This window comes from Chiloscyllium punctatum, chromosome 24 (genome assembly GCF_047496795.1).
Source record: "Chiloscyllium punctatum isolate Juve2018m chromosome 24, sChiPun1.3, whole genome shotgun sequence".
NCBI lineage: Eukaryota > Metazoa > Chordata > Chondrichthyes > Orectolobiformes > Hemiscylliidae > Chiloscyllium > Chiloscyllium punctatum.
In genome coordinates, this window is record NC_092762.1 from 65,427,780 (window position 1) to 65,452,787 (window position 25,008).

The window sequence follows — 25,008 nt, forward strand, 5'->3', positions numbered from 1 at the left end:
ACCTGGGACTCTAGGACATGGTAAGTGAAAAAGGGCAGTGTCAAAATTTGGGCCAGAGTCTTTCACATTTCTCAAAGATTAATTATTTATTTTGAAGTTGAAGCTTCCTGCAAAATTCCCAAGTAGATGGTACTCCCACACTTTTGCAAGATCCCATATTTGATATGTCAATGTACACTGAACATCATCACAGCAATCAGAAGACCTGAGCCTTTATTGCCTTGCTGTTAATAAAGCATGGGGCAAGCATCTGAAATTCTTTTCATAGAATCCCTGAAGTGTGGAAACAGGCCATTTGGCCCAACAAGTCCACACCGAACCCCCAAAGAGTAACCCACCCAGACCCATTCCCCTATCCTATTACTCTAAATTTACCCTGACAAATGCACTTAACCTGCATATCCCCAAAGCTATGGGCAATTTAGCACAGGTAATTCACCTAACATGCACACCTTTGGATTATGGGAGGAAACCAGAGCACCCAGAGTAAACATGGTGACAATGTGCAAACTCCACACAGTCGCCAGAGGCTCGAATCAAACCCAGGTCCTTGGTGCTGTGAGGCAGCAGTGCTAACCACTGAGTCACCATGCCACCCTAATGACAAAAAACATTATCTTGGCAGTATACTAGAATGTCTAAAAATAAAATGCGGATAGAGGTCACATTACAACTTTTTTGTGGTTGCTGAATTTGGGAGTTGGACAGACATCACATCATCTGCTAGAACCTTCCATTTAATCATTGAACCCCATCTACAGAGTGTGATTGCATCCGTCTTCCTGCAAGCAGACAGAGAACTTTCAAAAGAAGACTTCACCTTCCCCAGCAGCACTTTCAGAAAAAGACATCATGCACAACCTGAAACTGCTGGCCATGAAATAAAGTCATTGGACAGCTACAGCCAGAGCAGATAGCCATTTAGAACCAGTGAATTCTTACGATTTTATTCTTATTGATCTTTAACTTAGCCAATTTAATCTCGTTTGTTCTGTATTTTCTATTTTGTATGTTTGGTTGACGTGTATACGTTTTCTTGCAAGTCATGAGATTCAGGACATATTTTTACATTTTTACCTGGGTGCATTTTTGCACAATAAAACTAACCTCTTACTTGTTAAATTCAGTACATGCTGTCAGGGTAAATCATCCACATGTAATTAGATGAGTATACACAAACTTGGCAAATACTTTTTAAATTAAAAATATTTGTTACAGTTGGGAATTTGATGATTACTTTCAACAAACTACTTCCTGAAAACTTTTGTCTTTCATTCTTTTCTGCAAATTTTTCTGTCTTGTCTTTCTAATATGGTTTTTTGCTGTACTTTAATGATGGCTTTTAAAGATTTTAATCTGAAGTATTAAACTAACCTTTGTGCTAAGTATATTTTTCTTTGGTATTTACTTATGCATTTTTGATTTTTCACTTTATCCGCACAAAAGTTGATCATTATCTTTTGATTTTTAAGTTTCTGTTTAAAGGCTTTTGCAAATAATTGTACAAACTGGTTTAAAGTATCAGAAAATATTTGCTAAACGGAGCTTGACTGAAAACCCTTGAACCAAGTACACAAACAAAATATATTCTTCAAGACCTCAACAGCTATTCAGACTTCAGCAGCTCTACATTTAACCAACTTACTGAAGGCTGACAGTAGTACTATAAAAATCACAATTGATTTTACCATGATTACAATAAAAAAGGAAATAGCATTACAGGTTTATTGCTACAGCATATCAGTATACAATACCAAGACATTCCTAACCAATGATGAAAATCATATTTAAAATATATCTTACATTATTTACATAATTGCTACTGTGACAACCTCAAGCTAACATTTAGCTCTCCCCTTGACTTATAAAGTATGTAGACAATACCTGACGAATTTCTTCGGCTTGCCTATCAACTGTATTATCTGACATTACTTGCTTTGGCTGAGGAAATTCCTCCTGCCCAAGAACACCCCTCCAGTCATTATTAAAACTATCATTATGCTTTTCACAGATATTATGAAGAATGCAACAGGCAGTGATCATTGTTGGAATAAGTTCAAGGCTACAGTCATTCCTCTTGAGAAGACATTGCCAACGAGCTCTGAGTCGTCCAAATGCTTCGTCTATCACAGTGTGAGCTTGGCTTAACCTGTAGTTAAACACAAGTTGATGCTGTGTTAGTTTTGCTGTTTCAGAATACGGCTTCAGGAGCCACTCCTGTAGTGGATATGAAGAACTGCCTATCAGTAGGTATTTCACTGGCGTTCTCAGAATATCTCTTGAGCAGTCAGGGAACAGCCTTCCTTCAGTAGCCATTCTCCATAGAGCAGAATTCCTCAGATTTTTTGTATCAAGAGAACTCCCAGAAAATCCAGTACATACATCCCAGAATTTCCCACTGTCATCAACTACACCTTGTAACACAACTGAATGCCACCCCTGTTTGTTTAGGTAATCTTTGTGATACTGTGGAGGGGCAATGATAGGTATATGGCAACTATCAATGGCACCTACACATTGGGGAAAGTCCCATTTTCGACCAAACATCTGAGCTATTGTTTCATATTCTTGATTAGCGGGCATTTTGAGATACAGAGGCTTTAAGAGAGACACAATAGCATGACAAACCTCTCTTACGCATTTACAGACAGTTGATCGACCTATCCCAAACAAATGACTAATAATTCTATATTCTACATTAGTAGCAAGTCGCCAAAATGCTACTGCAACTCTCTTTTCCAAGGGGAGTGCAGGACGAAGGTGAGTGTTTCGTCGAGAAACCATGGGTTTCAGCTTATTACAAATATGAAAAAATGTTTCCTTAGACATTCTGAAATTTTCCAGCCAATCATTTGGCTGAAAGTCCTTCATAACCACACGTTCCCACCAGTCTGAAGTTCTTGGCTTACACCAGATTCTTGTACGACAGTTACACCTACAACCTCCGCGTGCCATCACCATCTGCAAACATCAAAGAAAGTATTATTACAATTGCACTGCTTAATTATCCAGTGAAACTGCTGAACTTGAGATATCTTAATTTAAAAGTTATAGTATAAAGGAAATACATTGTTATAGCCAACATCTGGTTGCTGGTATATGATGGTATCGTAATATGTACGAACATGACAGACATTTACAAAGAAACACACACTTCAGGAATGATAACACAACTGTTGCCAAAAATTTCTTTTGGATGAATATCTTACTAACTTCCTATTTAAGTCACTAGAAATGAGGTTTTAAATTATTATACCTAGGGGAAACAAGCAAAGCTAATTTAAAACAACTTGTATGCACCAGAACATATAATAAAACTACATAGCAAGGAGTGTATTCACAGAATGGATGAACCCACATTTTGTAGGGTTTTTTAAAGAAGTATTGATTACAGCAAAGTGTGTTGGAATGAAAGAAAGAGGCTATTGGAGTATGATAAGATTTTACCACTTTAGGAAGCATAACAGTGTCTCACAAAGTATATAAATTTCAGTAAGGTCTTAAGCTTGCAATTGAATGTAAATTTGTTTTTTCTCAAATTTTGACAGAATTAACCTGAATTCTATTTAATTAACTTCCATTCAGACATTTACAATCAGGTATGGATGGTCATTTCATACGGGCACAGGCGCCATCTCAAGTGTCTCAATCAAAACACAAATACGATTAAAGGAAAAATACAAAATAGGCCTTTGAAATTTTGCTTAGGGTACAAATATTAGGGTTTAACTATTTCAAAATTCACAATTACTTTCCAATCCAAAAAAAAATTTAACTATTAGTTGTTTTTTTAGGCTGAGGGGTGACCTTATAAAGGTTTATAAAATCATGAGGGGCGTGGGGTAAGCTAAATAGACAAGGTATTTTCCTCAAGGTGCGAAAGTCCAGAACTAGAGGGCATAGGTTTAGGATGAGAGGGGAAAGATTTAAAAGGGACCTGAGACAACTTTTTCACGTAGAAGCTGGTGCGTGAAAGGTATGAGCTGCCAGAGGAAGTTGTGGATACTGGGAAAATCACAACATTTAAAAGGCAGCTGAATGGGTATATGAATAGAAAGGGTTTGGAGGAACATGGCCAAGTGCTAGCAAATGGAACTAGAGTAATTTAGGATAGCTGCTTGGCAGGGAAGAGTTGGACCCAAGGGTCTGTTTCCGTGCTGTACATCTTCATGACTTGACATGTTTCAAATCACATTTTTGTGTCTGGCAAAATAGACTCCTTTTCAGTTCCTTTCCATAAATGCTAAAATTCAGATTAGGTTTTACATCTGAACGTCTGCACTGATGAAGGGAAATTAGTGCACTCACAAGTCAGAATTAGTTATCAGATCAAAGCCAACTGCAACACTAAATTCTCTACGTTTTAACAAGTTTACGGAACAAAAGTAACCGAAGTTTAGAGCATCCCAAGTAAACAAGCATTATTTTAATAAGACCCTTACAGTCAGCATGCAATGAATGAATTTAAATCCTATCGTAATTGAGAATAGCTAGTTGGTTTATATAACTACTCTTTCGCCACCGTCCATGCAGTTTCTGAATAAACGCAAACAAGAAATGGACATTTGAGAAAGAATGCTGCAATTTTACAGCTCAAGAAGCCCTAATCCCACTCCTCTGTTCACCCCACATATTTTCTGTTTGTATTTCGAATGATTATCGAATTCCTATTCAAAAGCTACCATGATATCTTTCTGAAGAGGTACTCTTAACGTTCTCCAAACAGCTCGCCGTCTTAACAAAAAAAATACCTCCTGATCTGGAATCAACGATTAAATCTCAATTTTATTGGGTATTGCGGAATGTCAAAAGTAGGGCTAAATGTGTTTCATACCTTACACTATTTTAATCTCATCAATAATTTCAGTTGAGATTCTCCTCTCTTAAGTAACGGAATCCAAAAGTGCAAAATTCATCTGCCCGCCAAATTCACTTTACACCATTTGTTCGGATATTGCAGGTCTGAGTGAGATTACAAACTCCTGTCGGGATTCAAGTTGTGGACGAGTTAAGATAGTGAGTGTGGACAAACATCGCCGCTTTAAATAGCTCCTCTTCTGTTTATTTTTCGAGTCCTCTGGACAAAAGCTCTAAACGTTGGGATTAAACGCGCGGTCGCCAGTCCAAGTTCTTTTTCCCTGTTGCCCTTTGTGTCGTTGTTTTCAATCCCACCACCTCCCCCCAACCCACCCCACCCCCCACTTCAAACCTCCCCCGTACCAAAATCATCTTCCTCTGCCGCTGTTGGAAATACTGCCTCAGCCTCAGCCTCCTCTGTGCGTCGTTCCTCCTCTCGATGCTCGCACCCTCAAACTCAGCGCGGCGTTTCATTAACAGAAAGAGGAATAAAAACATCATGGGCACCACCGTCTCCTCCGCCATGTTTCACTGACTGACCTGGGAAGTGTTCACGTCCGAATGTCTCCCCCCCTCCCCTCCTGCTAGCCCCGGGACCTGGACACGAAAAGCCCGCTCCCACCTCGGCCAGTCCGGATCGGAACCACATTCCCTTCATTACAGCTGGATATAGAAATATGGGCCGCGGGACCCGCGCGCTGGTTATATTATTTTGCCAATATCGTTTATTGTGATCGCGTAACCATGGAGACTCGCCGCGTCGCCGTGGCAACAGCGCACTTCCTGTGGAGGTTTGAATTCGTGTGACGTCACAATGGTAACGGTCGCCCGGCGCCGGAAGTGCGGTCGCCATATTGTCCGGGCTGCAGAGGGGTGCACGGTCGGGACTGCGGGGGGGGGATCTGAGAGGTGAATGTTTCAACCGGGAGTCAGTGACACGGATGGTTATGTGACTGCGAGTTTTCATCGTGCCGTTTTGTGGAGGTTGCCCTCTCCCACCGTCCATTGCAGGTATGGTAGAGGGGGAGTGAGGGTTACTGTGGGCGTGGAGGGGAATACGCCGGTTGCTGCCTTTCCGTGAAGGTGCCCGATGGCCACATTTCTTCATGGTCAGTGCTCGAGGCTTTGTTTCTTCTAGATCCTGCTGATCTCAGTCCTTTTTTTCTTTAAGCTCTTGTGCAAGGCACTTCTTGCTGGATTTGGGGTTGTCCTTGATGAAGAATAGTGTAGCTTCGCTGCAAACATGAGGGTGTGTTATGCTTTGGTGTCTTGGCCGATGCTTCTGTGTGCTCGCTGTCTCTCATGTTTTAAATTCTTTCAAACATGTCAGACGTAACTTGGATTCATTCATATGTTTAAGATGACCCAACCATTTTTCACATCCGCATGAAAGTAACTAATCTTACAGTGCCACTGTTATACACACATGCAACAATCAGCTTGTGCCTTTCGATTTCCCATCGCCAGTATTGGGACTACTGATCAGTGAACTTAGTTATGTGGCATTAAGATATCATCATTGGCAAGGGAATGTGCTGCCATTAGTAGTGTTGCTTTCTTAATATGCAGATGAGGCCTTATTTTAAAGATGAAAAATTAAACTGCAGATGTTGGAACCGATGAATGAAAGTTAATACTGTGTCAGTCGTCATGCAGTAGGCAAACTGCAGGTGGTGAAAGCCAGACACTAGATATTGAGGGATATATAGCATTGGGTTAAGAGAAAAAGGGAGGGTTGGGACAGGTATCAAGGGCTCAAATGGCACAAGGCCTAGAGGAGTATAGAAGTAGCAAGATGGAACATAAAAAGGAGATTACAGCTAAAAGTGGACATGAAAGGATACTGTCAAGTATATGATTTTTCAGAAGATTTGTAACTCCGGTTGATGATAAGTCTGTAAGTTTGCTCGCTGAGTTCGAAGGTTTGTTTTCAGATGTTTTGTCACCATAATAGGTGAGGATTTCTGATGCTATGTTCCATCTCCCTGCCCCTCTCTCTCTCATGCATGAGAATTCTTAGAGGCATGGTATTCTAATCAGCACTCCATCAATAGACACATTGATTTAGGTCCTATCTACCTTCCCTTGAAAAAAAACGAACCTGAAATTACAGCACTCACCTTAAGAAACCAAGACCTGTACATAGAGAGGTGGGACATATCATCAGTGCTTCACCGGAGGTTCTCACTGATGATGTTACCTAGTATGGTGACGAAGTGTCTGAAAACAAACCTTCAAGCTCAGTGAGCAAACCTACTGCCAAGTAAATCTTAAATTCTTTTGCAGGTACCTTAAGGGTAACAAGGGGAAAAATAGGGTGCATTATAGACCATTGTGGTAATTTGTGCTTGGGAGCAGAGGATATTTGTAGAATTGTAAGTGAATGGTTTGTGTCGATGTTGACTAGTGAGAGGGCCGACATGAGTATAGAAATGAAGGAGAAAATCTGTGATACAATTAAACAAATTAACATCGAGACACAGCAAGATCTGAGTGGTCTGGCAGCCTTATAAATTTGACAAATATCCAGGCCCAGATGAAATTACAGGTTGTTGAGCGAAGAAAAGGAGAAAATTGATTTTTGTGAAGATTTGTAGCTCAGGTTATGGTTCAGGTTGTGAGAGGTTCTGAGAGTTTGGTAAATGGGGTCCAAGTAGATGTGTTTGTTGATGGACTTCTGGCTTGAATGCCAGGGCTCTCAGAATTCCCATGTGTGTCTTTGTTTAGCCTGTCCCAGGATGGATGTATTGTCCCAGACAAACTGGTGTCCCTCTTTGTCTGTGTGTAAGGATGCTAGTGATAGTTGGTCATGTCTTTTGGTAGCTAGTTGGTGTTAGTGCTTCCTGGTGGCTAGTTTCCTGCCAGTCTATCCAGTGTAATGTTTGTTGCAGTCCTTGCAGGATATTTTGTATATGACGTTTGTTCTGTTGGTTGTTAGTACATGAGGTCGATTTTATTGCTCCTCGGATGCTGCCTGAACTGCTGTGCTCTTCCAGCACCACTAATCCAGAATCTGGTTTCCAGCATCTGCAGTCATTGTTTTTACCCTGTTAGTACTTTAGATCCATCAAGAGTTGATTGTGTGTTGGAAGGTTTGGCGGCTACCACAAAGCCAAAGGGCTGGAGTAGTCTGGTCATCATCTGCAAGATGTTTACAAGAAGGTATAACACATCCAGAGACATGCATGGGATCACCTAGAGGACTGGCATTCAAACTGGAACACCACCAACGAACACATCAATTTGGACCCAATTTGCCAACCTCTCAGAAAAAGAATGGAAGTGACCATCGACCACAACAGACCAAGACACATAAATAGAAAATGGGACAGTATACCAGTGCTTCAACGGAGGCTCACTGATGATGTTACTAGCTTGGTGTCGAAATGTCTGAGAACAAATTTTCAGGCTCTGCGAGCACATTTACGACCTGAAAGGGAGGAAATATTAAGATGTTCAAAAAGTTTCAATTCCTGTTGCCCACAGGAGGTGCTAGAAGACTTGAGGATGGTGTGATATCATTATTCAAGAAAGAAGGAGCGGATAAACCTGAAAACCACAAGCTAGATAGTTTAACCTTGTTGGTGGGGTAACCCTTGGAAGCAATTCTAAGGGTTAAAATTAATCTTGATTTGGTGAACAAGGGATTTGCCTCACAGCGCCAGAGACCCGGGTTCAATTCCTGCCTCAGGTGACTCTCTGTGTGGAGTTTGCACATTCTGCGTGGGTTTCCTCCGGTTGCTCCAGTTTCCCCCCACAATCCAAAAATGTGTAGGTGAGGTGAATTGGCCATGCTAAATTGCCCGTAGTGTTAGGTGAAGGGGTAAATGTAGAGGAATGGGTTTGGGTGTGTTGCGCGTCAGTGGATCGGTGTGGACTTGTTGGGCTGAAGGGCCTGTTTCCACACTGTAAGTAATCTAATCTAATCAGCATTATTTTGTTCAGAGAATGTCATGTCTTAACAACCTAATTGACATCTTTGAAGAGGTGACCATGAAGATGAGGACAATGCTTTTGATGTAGTCTACTTGGACCTCAGCCAGGCTTTTGATAAAGATCCCACATGGGAGACTCATAGCAAAGGTAAGAGCCCATGGGATCGATGAAAATCTGGTGAATTGGATCCACAGTTGGCTGAGTGGCAGGAAACGCTAATGATTCAGGAGTGTTTTACTGACAGGATCTGTGTCGTGTGGGGTCCTACATATGTCAGTATTGGGGCCCTTTTGTCTGTGGTTTACATAAATAAATAATTTTAGATTTGAATGCAAGATGATTGATCAGTAAGTTTGCAGATGATACCAAAATTGGTGGGGTGGTAAATACCTAGAACAGCCTCTGTTTACAGGAGAACATAGACAGGCTGGTCAGATGGGCTGATCAGTAGCAAATGGAATTCCAAGCAGGTAAATGAGACATGATGCATTTTGGGCAGGGCCAGCAAGACCAGAGAATTCAGAATGAACTGCAAGCACTGAGGATCAGAGAGACCTTTTGTGTGCACGTGCAGAGGAACCTCAATTATCCGAACATCATGGGTGGGGAGTATTTTGTTTGGATAATTCAATGCTGGATAACACAGTTTAGCCAAGCATCAGGGTCTTGCAATCTTATTCAGGTAGTCCCAAATGCGGATAATCAAGGTTCTTCTGTACTCCAGTCCATTAAAGCATCAGGGCTGGCAGATAAAGTGGTCAAGGCGGCCAGTGGGATACTTGTCTTTGTTAGTTGAGGCATACAGTTTAAGAGCAGGGAAAGTATGCTGGCACTGTATAAAGCATTGTTAAGGACACAGCTAGATTATTGTATGCAATTTTGGAATACATATTAAAGGAAATATATGGTAGCGCTGTTCAGCTTGCATTATTAGGAAAGTTATTAGGATGTATCCTGGGCTGAGTGTTTTTGTTATGGACAGACTAGGGTTGTTGTCCCTTCTAAGGAAATGATTGAATTGTATAAAGTTATGAAGGGGCTCAGACAGTATAGATAGGAAAAAAAGTTTCTGCTTGATGAAAGGATCATGGCTGGGAATGTGAGGAGGATGGTGGGAATCTGAAACTCACTGCCTCTAAGGATGGTGGAGACAGAAATCCTCAAAACATTTAAGTATTTTAACGTGCAATTGTGATGCCAAGGTATACATGACTATGGGCTAAGTGCTGGAAGAATGGGAATCGATAGTTAGGTGGTTGTTTGTGACCAGCGTGGACTCTGAGCTGTCGGATCTTTTTATGTGCTGTAGATCTCTTATGATTATATTCTGTACCAGTAGGAACCTGATTTTAAAATCTAGTCAATCATTTTGAGAAAGTAGTATTGCCATCAGAGGTGCTTTGGAAAGAGCCAGTGCATTTTAATAATTAGTAACAACAACAGGAACTTTTTAAAATATCATGCCTTTAAGTTAACATCCAAGAGTGCTTCGCAGAAAATTATGAAACTAAATATGACATCAAGCCACATGATGATCAAAAAGGTTGATGAAAGTAGAAGGCCTAAAGTGTGCCTTAGAGTGTGGATTGCTCTCATAGCAACCGATTGCTGCAACCATTGGCCCATCACTTTTAAACAAAAGAATTGCTAGAGATGGAGGATCATTTTCATACAGATTGACTCCTATCACCCGGGCAATTGTATGGTGTTATGATTAAGTAATTGATTAATTTTGATAATCAATCTCTTGGTTTGCAAATTGTGAGGAAAAACCTCAGTAATTTCAGAACCATAGACTACACTTGTCACATGTTATATCTCAAACAATTTGTGCACATTGTATCCCAAAAAGTTGTTTACTGAAGTAAACCTACCTAATTTGTTTGTAATGAAATAATACTAATGTCTTCCAAGTGATGCTAGGCAGCTTGTTCGATAGATTAATAACTTCATCTGAGATATACTGCTTCTACAGATAAATTTGAAATTAATGCCCTTTCAAAGGCAGGCACTTTTCTAATTTGGACAAGGTGAAGTAAGATTGTCATGGACTGCATTGCTGTGAAGCACACCACCTATTCATTTACAGGATGGGCTGTCACTGGCTCGGCCAGCATTTATTGCCTAGGGTCAGTTAAGAGTTAACCACATTATGGGTTTGAAGTTACATTTCGGTCACAAAGGCAGATTTTTTTTGTTTTCCCTGGAGGTCATCAGTGAATGAGATGGGTTTTTCTCACAATCAGCTATGATTTCATGATCATCATTAGGCTCTTCATTCCAGATTTTCATTGAATTCAAATTCCATGCAATGGTGGCATTTGAACCTGGGTCATTGCTTGCGTTTGTAGCTTTATAGTCCAATGATAGTACCATTGCCTTCCCAACAATTCAGTGTAACTATGCCTAATTCTAACTTTTCCTTTGTTCGGGTTGATATCATCTATTTTTCAATAACACTTAAATGTTATGCAACTCAGAGGGTCTCTCCTAATGTATTTCCCATTTAAAAGGACATAGTTTGTTTTGTAAATTCAGAACTCAAGCTTGTTTTATCCAATAGCTATCTTTAAGAATATCAACATTTTACACTTGTTATACTCCAATGAAGCAGGAAAATAGAAATTGCTAAGGCCATTTAATTTGTCTTCTATTGTAATGGTTATATGTTAGAATCATAACAGATTGCTATGATTAATCAACAATCAATTACCACCAACTTCTTATTGTCCCTGTAGGAGACAAACACACTGCATCCCTGAGTGGATTAAACAGTAATACAGATGCATTACCTTTAGTAACTTTCAAAGCAGCTCAAATTTCAGTTAGTGTTGTTGCTCTACAAGTTGTAATAGCAATATCACAGTTGTGTATTAGCATGTAATGTATCTTTAGTTGAGACACTTCATGTTTCCAAAAGCTTAAGCTTGATACTCAAACGCTGTATTATATAATATCAAATAGAAACCGCTTTATCAGTTAGTTCAAAATGAAATTATTTTTCTGGAGTTATGAATTACATTTGCTGTTCTAGTTCATTTGTTACCTTCCAGTTGTTCCTTGTTATATGTTTTATCTGAGTTTAATGCAGCTTTCCGTCAGTATCACTAATATCCACATTATGGAATGTATGAACAAAATGTTGTATGTTATTTTTAGGAATAGAAATATTTTTTCTCAAATAATTTGTGCACAGGAATAGTGGGGGATTTATTCCAGAGAAACAACTACATTGCAGAATAGATGTTTGTTATTGCATTGCATGTTGAATAGTCTTCTCACAAATGAGACAAACCTTGAATTCCATTTGAATTCATCAAATAATATATTGCCTTTTGTGGAATTCAAACATTTAAAAATGCTTGTTATTATAAATCAGAAGTGTGCTTTAATTGGCCTTTCAAAAGCAGAAGGAAAGGTAAGATAGTTCAAGCAGGTTAAGTGATGGTCTTCAATGAAAGACATGGTTAAGCAGTAATTGGAAGAGCAGAATGGAGCAGAAAGGTTAGACGTTGAAAAGGAGCTTTCACTATAGGGTATAGGGAGGTGAGTTCAGTGTTTGAAGATTTTATGGTTCATTCTTGCGTTTTAGAATGACTGGAGCATGGTCAGGCTAGGCCTGCAGTTTTGGATTTTAAAACTTATTGGTACTGATTTTAATTGTACAAGATTCCAATATAGAGGATCTAATTTTTAGCATCATGTTTCCCAAAGCATCAAAAACCATCAAATTTATTGTTTAAAATACTGTCACTTTTAATGAAGTAGATACAATTGCAAAAAAAAAAGACCATTTCATTGAATTTTTCTTGAACTTACTGCATTAAGGATATATTTTAGTTAGGATATCAGAAGAACTCTGTAGGTCTTAAATTACGCAGTGCTGGGATCTCTTGAACAGAAGAAAGTTTAACATTCAGATTTAACATCTCATTAGAATACTGGAAAGTCCAACAATTCCTTGGTATTGTACTGAATTATTTAGGCTAGGTTGGTGTGTGGCCTGGAATGCAGCAATGAAGAAGATTCTTCTGGTATTCAATCTTGGATTCATATGTGAATTGAAAATAACTGGGTTCTACCATAATGTACAGCTTTATCTTTTGCACTTAACAAGTACATTGAATGCTCTTCTGATAAATTCAGGAATTTTGTTGTGAAGTACAAAATAACAAATTATGAACAATGGTTTGTCTGAATATTATTATTTTTCTTTTGCTGCCATATCTCACTCTGTGACCGTAATTAGTGATGCCAATAATGCTAACAGTTTATTTTACACCTTTATGGAAAATCAAGCTTTAAGCTCTAGCCAATATCCCTGCAAGGTGCTTTAATCCCAGTTTTTTGAAAAAGGTTTCTCAATACCAACCTTTCCTGGCATTGAGTGGGCAATGGTATAGATTCCTTGTACCAATTGTTGTGCCCAAATCTCTTCTCCATAGCACAATATTTGTTTCTCTCTAAATTCCTATTTAGATTTCCACCACTCCCCTGCGCTATGCCTTTGAATGCTTTCCACGTCGAAGTTATGTTACGAGTGCAAGCCAGTGGTTATAAGTGGTCAGCTTGATAGTGCATCATAACGTCTTTCTTCAAAAACACCAAAAAAAAAGCAAAGACAAGTTTCATTGGGAGCATTTTTAATCCAGTATGGACCTTGGAGAGTGACTTTTGGTTATGTTATCTGATCTCTCTTCCTTTCTCACTGCGATAATAAAAAATACGCAGTCTCACTCATTTTGTGCTGACACTTCCAAAAAGTTAGTGTGTCAAAGTTCTGATTCAAACAAAATTTATTTGAATTACAATCAGTGAATTGCTGTCTTGTATATTTATCACGCTGACTACTAGTGTAAAAATTGCACAGTATTGTAGATTTCATTTACTGATTGTTGATTCTTGCCTGATTTCAGTGCTGACTCCTGTTTAAGCCTTAATCACATTCAACTCCTCTTACCATGGATCAGGATTATGAACGACGACTTCTACGACAAATTAATGTTCAGAATGAAAACAAAGTCCCTTGTGTGAGTATTTCTTTTTCTTGTTGGGTTTCATATTGTGCTTTGATTCACTATTGTTTTCTTGCCTCACTGCCTCTCTCTTGAAGAAGGGCTTATGCCTGAAACGTTGATTCTCCTGCTCCTTGGATGCTGCCTGACCTGCTGCGCTTTTCCAGCAACACATTTTTCAGCTTCATCACTGCCCCTCTCACTGGGTATGCTAAAATTCCATCAGAAAAATGTTAAGAGAACTCTGGCTGTCCTGTACCTCAGCAAATGCACATATGTCTGGGCTCTCAGTCCTCAATCTCTCACATTGACGTACATTCACAGTAACATATCAAGCTTAGCAAGGAATTGCAAATTGTTGGCATCATCCTTACCTATGCGCACTGCTTCCCACACCCGTAGTATCACTCCTTCCTTCCATATTTGGCTCCAATACAAGTACTGAATCCAAATATAACCCATATTTTGGATGATGACATTTACAATTATATTACTGATTGTTTTTGATAAATATAGTGTAATAATTTTACACGTCTTTTATTGCACTTAATAAACTCCTGACAACAGTATTGAATTAATGGTCAATATTATATAAGAGATCTTCTTATCAATCTGAATTGACTGGTTTGATGTCACTGTGAAACCCACATGGTATTGTCCCAAACAACTTTATAGATACGTTTGTTTAAAGTGAGGCTGGCCTTATCTGTAAATGATGCTTATAAATGATAAACTATTTTCTTGAAAAGTACAGAGACTGCTTTATGCCCATCTGCATAATATGAACAAAAATAAGTCAATCCATTTTTGGCATTAATCTATAATGGCTTTAATACTTATCGCCGGTAAAGCAAGATGCAAGAGTTCAAATTCTCAAGACCAAGTGACTAGGAAATAAATGACAGTTTGTCTAGATTAGATTACTTAGCGTGGAAGCAGGCCCTTCAACCCAACAAGTCCATACCGACCCTCCGAAGAGCAACCCATGCAGACCCCTACACCTAACACTACGAGCAATTTAGCATGGCCAATTCACCTAACCTGCACACCTTTGGACTGTGAGAGGAAACCCACGCAGACACAGTGAGAATGTGCAAACTCCACACAGACAGTTGCCCAAGGCAGGAATTGAACCCGGGTCTCCTGCACTGTGAGGCAGCAGTGCTAACCACTGTGCCTACTTAGAACATAGAATATCAAACAGTGCAGCAGGGAATGGGGCCTTCAGCCCACAATGTGGTGTCAAACATGATGCCAAATTAAACTATTCCATTATACCTACCCTTGTTCCATATCCCTCCATTTCTTTTATATTCATATGATATCTAAAAGTCCCTTAAGTGTCCTTATTATATCTGCCTCAACCACCACCCTGGCATTGTGTTCCAGACTCCTACCTCGATCTGTGTCATAAAATTTGCCCTTAAAACATCTTCTTTGAACTTCCCCCTCTCATCTTAAATGCATGCTCCCTAGTATTGGACATTTCAACTCTGGGCAAAAGGATTCTGGCAGTCAACCCTGTCTACGCATATCCTAATTTTATAGACTTCTGTCAAGTCTCTCCTTAGCTTCTGTTGTTCAAGAGAAAACAACCCGAGTTTTTGTAGCGTCTCCTTATATCTCATGCCCTCTAATCCAGGCAGTGTCCTGGTAAACCTCTTCAGCACCTTCAAAACCTCTACATCTTTCCTGTAATACGGTGACCAGAACTGAATACAGTCTTCTAAAGCTGCATGGCATCCTGACTCTTGTCGTCAATTCCCCAACCAAGAAAGACAGGCATGCCATGTGCCGCATTTCACCACATATCTACTTGCATGGCCTCTTTCAGGGAGCTATGGACTTGAACCCCAAAATCCTTCTGTACATCAATGCTGTTCAGAGTCCTGCCATTAACTGTACTTTTTCCTTAACATTTGATCTCAAAGTGCAGCACCTCACACCTACCTGGATTAAGCTCGATCTGCCATTTCTCTGTCCATATCTGCAACTGGTCTATACCCTGCTATAACCTTTGAAAACCTTCTACACTATCCTCAATTCTACGAATCTTTGTATTGTCTGCAAACTTACAACCCAACCAAAAACATTTTCATATAAGTAAGTTTTATATCACAAACAGCAGAGGTCCTAGGACGGATCCTGCATGGCTCACTAATCATGGTCCTCCAACCTGAAAAACACCCTTCCACCACTACCCTCTGCTTTTTATGGCAAGTCAATTCTGAATCTACACGGTCAGGTGGCCGTGGATCCCATGCGTCTTAATCTTCTGGCCTTCTGAAATCCATGTAAACACATCTTCTGCTCTAACCTCATCGATCACCTTCGTCACCTCCTTGACAAATTCAATCAAGTTAGTAAGACTTGACCTTTCCTGCACAAAGCCATGCTGACTATCCCTAATTAGGCCATGCTTTTCTGAATGTGCATAAATTCTATCCCTAAGAATTCTCTCCCAGAAGCTTCCCAACCACCGATGTGCGATTCATCAGTCTTTAGTTTCCTGGATTATCCTAGTTTCCTTCTTGAACAGAGGAATAACATCAGCTACTCTCCAGTGGCTAATGAGGATACTCTTGGTCAAGGCCCCAGCAATCTCCTCCTCCCTTGCCTCTCCCAGTAACCTGGGAACTAATCCACCCTGATGCTCTCCAAGAGATCCAATGCCACTTCTTTCTTGCTTTCAAAATACCCTAGCCTATTAGCATGCTCCAAACAAATCTCACTAGTGTCTATATCCTTCTCCTGGGTGAATACCTTCTTCCAGAAGTTTGAAAAGTGAACCAGTTCTCTTGACTGTTCCTTATATTTCATGAGAAATATTGTAGAGAGTCAGTCTTATGGCTTTTAGTATATTTATAAAGTGAAAAATAGGTAACCAAAATGGCGCAGGTGATGTGGAGTTCTGCGCTGTGTTGTTGGGTTATAGTATCTTCTGACTGCATTATTGAATTCTAAAATGAGAAGTAGTACAGCTGCAAACAAAAAGGAACACGAACAGTGACTTTACCTTAGATGTCCAACTTAGAATTAGGTTTTGATCATTAATTGGGAATAGATTTAATTGTTGCAACTGGGATTCTCATAAAATTGCATTAAATTCAATCTATTACAGCCAATAAAAGTCAATACATGTAGGTGTGCAGTAAATGAAGTTCACTGTATAATTTGGAAGTTAGGTTAACAATTTGACCACAGTTCTTAAGACAAAAAGTATGCAGTCATCTCAATGTACTGCGTTCCTGCAGACATGAGCACTTATCACTAATCTCTGTACCAATGTAAATCAAAAATGGTAACTATTGTGACTTCAACTCGAATACCTTGAGCTGTACAAAACCAAAATACTGTAACTAGGGTGATTGCTGGTGTATCACACTAGCAAAATTCTTTTCCAAAATGTTTTTCTGGAGTGAACCACATTCCAAGTCAGCCTGTTAGCTACTCCATGTCATATATAAAAGGTGCACTGTACTATTATAAAAACAGAAGAGAAACCCTGCAAGTCCAAGTACCATTGAATATATTTAAATAAGTAGTAAACAATTTTCCATAATTCTCATTCGTACTTAAATATTTATCCTATGATAAGATGATCTTATTACTAAGTTCCTTTGTTAAAAATCAGTTTGATATTTGCTAACATATGGGGTAAGGCTCATCAAACAGCATTTGAAAAATTGGGTTTTGAATCTTTTGAGTACAAAGCACTTTTTCCTGGCAACTTATAAAAAAAAATGAATCCCTAGTTTATCTTAACATATGTAGACCTATTTTTAAGACTACCTTTAACAATGTGGTCAATAGGACCTTACTTTGTAATAGGACCTTCCTTTGATATTCTTGACGAGATAAAACATTGTATGACAGTAGTTTCCATGTAGCACGTTGAGGAGTTAAGTAATAAAGTGGTATTTAACAACCAGGCAATATTTACAAATTATTTATCCTGTCCCTCTTTGCTGTTTAAAAGAGGACCTTTAGCATTCTGGGTGCTAGTGAAAAGCTAAGGACCTTTAGCATTCTAGGTGCTTAGGAGAAGGAATAAACAATGGCGTAGAGCTTAATTGGTTTTTAATGTAAGTAGTAATCTCTCATGAAAACATAACCTTACAGTTAGCTCTTTATGAAAAACCAGCACAAATATTTAAAAAGCAGAGTCACAGCATTGTTACAGACCTGAAAGAGACCATTCAGTCGATCATGTCTGCGCCAACTGCCTGATCATTTTAACATTTCCCCCATAATCCTCCACGTTGGATCTATTTAATTATTAAACTACAACAGTTCCAGGCACTACGTTCATGCTCTAACTATTTTCTATGTAGAAAGTTTTGCTAACCTACCTTTTTTTCACAAATCATTTTATAATGGTGGCCTTTGGTTATCGATCCATTTCAGTGGGAATAGTTTCTCCCTATCCACTTTGTCCAGACCCCTCATGTTTTTAGAAAACTTTTATCAAATCTCCTCTTAACCTCCTCTTCCTCTTCAAGTAAAACAGTCCTAACCTCACCAGTCTTCTCTCAAAACTGAATATTGTCATCCCAGGAACTGTTCTTGTAAACCTCTTCTGCACTCTATTGCGTTTACAATCTTCCTATAGTGGGGCACCCAGACTGTACACACTACTACAGCTGAGGTCTAACGTGCTTTATAAGTTCATCATGCCTCCCTTCTTCTGTAAAATACATTCCTGTTTATGAAGCTTAGAATTTTGCATTTTTTGTTAACAGTCTTGTTTATCTATTCTGTCACCTTTTAATGACTTGTGTATAAATGAGTGTGTGGCTGGAAACACGGACTTATGCCCGAGACATTGATTCTCCTGTTCCTCAGATGCTGCCTGGCCTGTGCTTTTCCAGCACCACACTCTCGACTCTGATCTCTAGTATCTGCAGTCCTCGCTTTCTCCTTGTGTACATATGCACCCACTGTCTATGCTCTATTGTACACTTTAGTTTGGTATCCTTTATTTAATGCTGTCTCTTTGTGCTCTTTGTACAATTGCCAAGTTGTATGTTGCCACAAACTTTGAAACTGTCCCTTGCATGTCAAGATCTAAATCATTTATATTTTTGGGAAAAACACATATTCTAATACAGAACCTGGGAAACTCCACTACGAACTTTACCACCCAAAGAAAAACACTAACCATTCTTCTGTTTCCTATCCCTCAAACAATTTTGTTACTACCCCTTTTATTTCGTAAACTATAACATTCCTCACAGCACTGTTGTGTGACACTGTATCAAACATTTTTTGGTAGTCCATGTATACTGGGTACATCAATTCCCTTCACCTCATCAACCCTCTCTGTTACCCCTTCATTATATACAATGTTTACATAACAATAGATCCATGCTGACTCTTTTGACTCAATCCATGATCATTTATAAGTCAGTGGCTATTGCAATCATGTACAAATGTGAAATTGAAGCCAGAATCAAATCATCCATGATTATATTGAATGAAGGAGCAAGTTTGAGGAGCCAAATTGCTACATCTAATTTTTATGTTCACCAGCAACTTTAAAACAGAAGAAATTAATGCTGAGAGTCCTGAAGTTCCTGTGAAATAAATTGGGGGGTACTCTAATTTTGTTTCAGATTTTTTATTTTTAATACTAATTTAACAACATTTTCTATTTCTGGATTTTGTTCAGATATCAGAAGTTAGAAGAACATTAACACCTTCAAATTCACCAGTGTCATCACCAAGTAAAAGTGGAGACCGGTTTATCCCTTCAAGAGCAGCTGCAAATTGGAGTATAAACTTTCACAGAATTAATGTATGTTATTGTTGAAAACATTCAATAATGCAAGCATGTTGCTGAGAAAATATTTGGACATTCAGAATTAGATTGGAATGGCATCGAATTGTTGCTTTAATATGTGGATTTATGTTCTTCCATTGTTCCTCATTCAACGTAGCCCATATAATGTCCCAGATCTTCCAATTAGGATTAGAAACCCTAATTGACCCTGATCAAACAAGCAAAAGTACCCACTCACTTTCCTCCAAATTTTATGAGTACTCTTCCATTGGAGAATTCTTCACATCTGACACATTATACAGGAAATCTTGCAGAGGATCTGCACAGAAACAATGCTGATCTACCCCTTACATGACTATAATTGCCATATTCTGGGAAGTAAAGTTCAAATGACCTAGAACTTCCCATTTCATTAAAATGAACATGTATGAGTCAATGTGTAGTTGAAAGTATATAAGCAAGTAAGATGGTTCATTTGAGATGGGGGTAGAGTGAGAGATGGTTGAGTGAGTAGGATGGTGAGCTTGAGTTGGAGTGTCAGAGATGGGGTTGAGATGGAGATCCAGAATCCGTTGTTTAATTATCAACAAGTTAAAACTTGTTGTTCTGATCAGTCTGACAATATCTGGGTAATTATCCAAGTAAGCAAGTCGGAACACTCCAAAGTCTCCAACTTTAATTCTGAGTCAGACATTTCGTCAGAAAGCAGAGAGTTGGGATAAGTCTTTTCTGGTTGGCAAGATGTAACTAGTGGAGAAACATAGAGTTCCTTGGACCTGAACTATTTAAAATATATATTCAAAACTTGGATGCAGTGACAGAAGGTATTATAGTCATATTTGCAGATGACACTAAAATAGGTGGGATAGTAAGTTGCAATGAAGAATTAACAACTTTACAAGTGAAAATGAATTACTTCAGTGAATGGGCCAAAATTTGCCTGGTGGAATTTAACATGGATAACCATCTGCTGTCCAACTATTTGGAGACTGGAAGATCTGGGCCAATATTCAGTTGACATTAAGTTTACATTTATTACTTGCCCTTATTGTGCCACCAAAACACTGTAAATCAAAAAATCTAATTCGTTGTTAGCTTACTACATATTCAAATAGAATATCAGGTTACCATAGCTTGTGTTGGATTTTTACAAAAGCTTTTGAGATACATAGTGCTGCTTGCTCTTCCAGAGTTGCTTTGTGAATGAAGTAAACTAACTAGGAATTGCCAAGCAGTGAATGGAATGTAAAGATATCTCTGTATTGGTTGCCAGGGTGAGGTAGATTCTGTCAGTAGTACCTGAGGTTGTTTCCTAGCACCAACAAAATTGTTTCAGATAGAGTAAGAAGCAAGAAGGGATGTCAATTAAGTTTATTTATTAAAGCCAATTATCTGTGATCCTTGGAATTTATTCATAGCTCAGGGATTTAACAGGACTTGCATCGGTCTGCCATAGTTGCTGAATGATGCCCAGCAATCCCTGTCAGATTTGCTTTTGGTCTTCGTGGAGGAAAGGTGGGATTCCTTGTTTAAAAACAGTGACCTGTTGTAAGACCCAACATCATGAAGGAGTGCAAGCTACCCCTGTCCTCTTGCATCTGACTCATCTGACCTCTAGCAATCCAATGATGATACTGTGTCCTTCATCCCTTGCCTCAAAAGAGTAGCATGATGAAGGGCTTTTGCCTGAAACGTCGATTTTACTGCTCCTCGGATGCTGTCTGAACTGCTGTGTTTTTCCAGCACCACTAATCCAAAAAAGAGTAGCATTCAACCAAAGTTGCAGCAGATCTGCCAATGAGTGGCTGTCACTGAATCAAAGGTTAGCACCCTTCTCTATTTGGACTGGTTTGGAGTAAACACTGAGCAGAAATGGAAATATTAGGACAGATTAAGAAAAATGTGGCTGAAACATTCAACAGAATAAATTCCAAGCCATTTAAATAATACTATTCTTTGTCAAAATTTGCTTCTGCTAAGAAACATTTTTCTTCCATAGTCATGTATTGAACCTTAAATGTTTATAAATAAGGTAAAAGACCATGTTCAATGTAGTTTGTATGCATGATTGTCTAGGTAAGAATGTGCCACAACCTGTATAGAGGGCTACATTATCTCAAGTTTTTTTGTGTTCCAGAAGCTTTTTGTTCTTAGTGGAACTTTTATTTGACATTTTATGTAATGCAATAGATTACTAAGGATAGACATCTTGTATACCATACGTTATAATATTCTGCTCTTTTGAGGCTTCAAAATATAATTGCTGTGAAAGAAGTAGTCTTTGGCTTAATCAAAGTTTATTATTTATACAATGATTTATAAAATGCTTGTAAGCTGTGGGCATTAACTGACTGGTGTTCTCCATAAGATAGCTTTGTAGCAAAGCGTGATTGATAAAATATGTTAGAAACTATGTTTATATATTAATGTAGTTATATAATAAACAATAAACCATCATCTGACTAGTCAACATGCTGCTAGTTATTAAGTAGTAAATGTTTCCGGTTTTCAATAGCTCAAATCTCATTGCAAGTAAATCCTGTCCTATTAGAGTGAAGAATGATGCTATATCTGTGATCTGTATGTTTAACATTCTGTCAACAAACACATCAAGTAAAATATTTTTGTTGCATCAAGCAGCATTCTTTCAATTCTGATTCCTGAGCTTCCCCAACCTTAATCACTTAAACATGGTGACGCTGACTTCAAAGTGGAAAGATTTGGAATTTCGCAGACCTGTTTTCATCATTCCTTATTTGGAATAATATTTAAAATCTACCTTTTTAACTTAGCATTTGACTTTAATTTCTCTTTGCATCCATTGTCAACTTTTATATACTAATACTTCTGTAAAGTGTCTTGTAATAGTTTATTTTGTTAAATGTGATGTGCCACCATCATGAGTCCAATTTCTGTTCATGCTAAGGTTACCAAGAAGGTCCCTTCTCAATTTCACCTTCCCTCAGGCATAGTGAGCATCAGATTAAACTCACTGTCATTCATTTCTCTCTCTTTCAAGCAGCCTATTATCCTCTGGAACAATGACAACCTATTTACAAGTAATAATTATTAGGAGCTATTGTATTATTCCCTGAATTGTGGGTTTTGGGATGAGGAATGCTGCATTCCTAAGTCATTTCTTCTCCGTCTGAAGCTGAAACTTCTAGACTTTTACAGAGCTGTTCTACAACCTGGACATTAGCGGAGTGTCAGCTATTAATTAACTGACCTAATAAACATATGGCTTGAATCTTGTCACTGAACTTTTAAAAGGGAATCTCTATTTCTGTTGAAATAAATGGTTGCTATTTTCAAAAGAAAATGAGCATATCTTCCCAAGTCTTTTATACTCTTTCAAATTAGAGGATGCAGTGGCATTGTGATGATGTCATTGGACGAGTAATCCAGAGCCCCAGACTAATGTTCTGGAGGAATGGATTCCAGTCCCACCATGCCTGATTAATTAAAAGCTAGTTTAACAGTGACCATTGTCATTAAAAGCTAACCTGGTTCACTAATCATCTTGAGAGAAGGAAATCAGTCATTGTTACTTTGTCTAGTCTACAAGTGATTCCAGATGTCGCCTTAACGTGGATGTCTCTTTGGCTCTCCATGCCATTGTAGATGGCAGTTAATCAGTTGATGGGCAATAAATGCTGGCCTTACCAGGAATACTCCTATCCTATACAAAAATATTTTAAAAGTACAGCATATATGATTTAACAGTAATAACTATCTTGTTCATAGATCCATAAACTAATAATCTGCATTTGAGAAAAATGGACTAGCATTAAGAGCATTTTGTCTGTGGCAAAAAAGAATTATCTGAAAATATTCATAAATAGATCTATTGACCAATTCTCAGATGGTGCTACATAAATGACCTGCATAAATTGAACATTGAATGCATATAACTGAACATAAACGTTTTGATTCTTTCTCTGTTCTAGGAGAATGAAAAGTCACCCAGCCAAAACAGAAAAGCAAAAGATGCAACCTCTGACAGTGGCAAAGGTTCTGTACATACAGTTTTAGCTATCTCAATGTCTTATTTAAGTCAAGCAGACTGAAATTTTATGAAGAGGCAGTTTTTCAGATATGTCCAAACTAAATGAAAGTAATCTAAATGCAAAACAATATTCGATTATTGTGTGGGAACTAATTTGCTTTACTGTTGAGTTGAAAATTAGGGCACGTAATGTAGTTTAAAATAATTACAGGGGTCAGAGTTAACCGGTGTTGCTTTGTTTGTTCATCTCTATTCTCTACCCTTCTCCCTCTACTTTAGAGAAATAGTCAGAGACCAACTACTGGAATAGTCCAAATTAAGATAGGTGCATGAATGACACAACATTGTGGCCATTGCTCCTTCACTCAACGTTCACAAAGGTATTGGGGAATACAAAAGAAATCATATACCCAGGCATCAGGATGGGTAGTTCTGAAGAACCACGCTGCTTATAAAGTAGTCCATTGCAGTCCTTTATTATTTTGAAAAAAGAACACATGTATATAACTCCTAATCTTTGTGTTTTAAAAGTTTCTTTATTTCTGCTAGCGCAGCTCTTGGAAAACATTCAATGTCTGAAAGCCAAAAGCGCAAAATATTAAATTGTAATGCTTTAAAATTAAGATTAACATAAAAAGGCTTTTCATCCTGAAAAGAATGAAGACAGTAGAGTAGAACACTAAGTCAGGTTCATAAGTTGGACTGATGCTTCAAAGTAGAACTGAAAAGGTTGGATTATTAGCAATGTCGTTAGAAGCATTAAACTGCAGTGTGCCTGTACTCTAAAGTTGTCGTAAAAGTTCCAGTGGGGTTATCTGAAGAAGAGCAGGCACATTCATCGGTGTCCTGGCCAATATCTATTCCAGATTATACGATTTTATTTGAAACTTGAGATGGAATAGTGCAAGAAGGAGTTGAAGAAAAAGATCAGCTCAATCCTATTGAATGGTGAAGTTGGCTGGAGGGATTATATAGCTTACATTTACTAGAGTTTTTATGAAAGATGAATTTATGCCAGGATAGAAATCGTTACAATAAGATCCAAAATTTGGTTGTTAATCAATTCAAAACCATTGACTGAGCCTTCTAGGCAGATACCAGGTGTGAGACTGATCCATGTGGTTGCATCATCCCAAATAGAATGAAGATATCACTGATTGGATATGCAGAACTTCAAGGATACAGCTTTGTATCTTTAATGACCGAATCTTGGCACGGAGGAGCCTGGCTATTAGTATATAATTGCACACAGGTGCATAATGTAAAAGCTGCAGACCTAACACCAATCATTTCTTTTGTTATTTGATTGAATTTTGTTTTACTTTCAATGCACTAATTTTGCCCTTGAGGTATGGCTATAGCCTAAACCTTCAAAACATGGGTTACAGAACTCTGTTGCCTTCCTGCAT

At 38.5% G+C, this 25,008-nt stretch overlaps 2 protein-coding genes across 2 annotated transcripts in view; one reads left to right on the plus strand and one right to left on the minus strand.

Annotated features, from left to right (window-relative positions):
* Positions 1–1,693: 1,693 nt before the first annotated feature.
* On the minus strand, positions 1,694–5,436 carry LOC140494643 (uncharacterized). The gene is made up of 2 exons (XM_072594048.1): positions 5,221–5,436; positions 1,694–2,961 (listed from the first exon to the last, which is right to left on the minus strand). The coding sequence occupies exons 1-2, from the start codon at positions 5,380–5,382 to the stop codon at positions 1,846–1,848; spliced, it is 1,278 nt and encodes a 425-aa protein (XP_072450149.1). The 5' UTR covers positions 5,383–5,436; the 3' UTR covers positions 1,694–1,845.
* A 260-nt stretch (positions 5,437–5,696) lies between these two features.
* fzr1a (fizzy/cell division cycle 20 related 1a) overlaps positions 5,697–25,008 on the plus strand; it is a 39,925-nt gene continuing 20,613 nt past the window's right edge. Inside the window, exons 1-4 of the mRNA XM_072594047.1 lie at positions 5,697–5,868; positions 13,710–13,823; positions 19,480–19,605; positions 23,541–23,604. Of these exons, the coding sequence (XP_072450148.1) occupies positions 13,755–13,823; positions 19,480–19,605; positions 23,541–23,604 (259 nt within the window). The 5' untranslated portion in view covers positions 5,697–5,868; positions 13,710–13,754. The remainder of the gene's footprint in view (positions 5,869–13,709; positions 13,824–19,479; positions 19,606–23,540; positions 23,605–25,008) is intronic.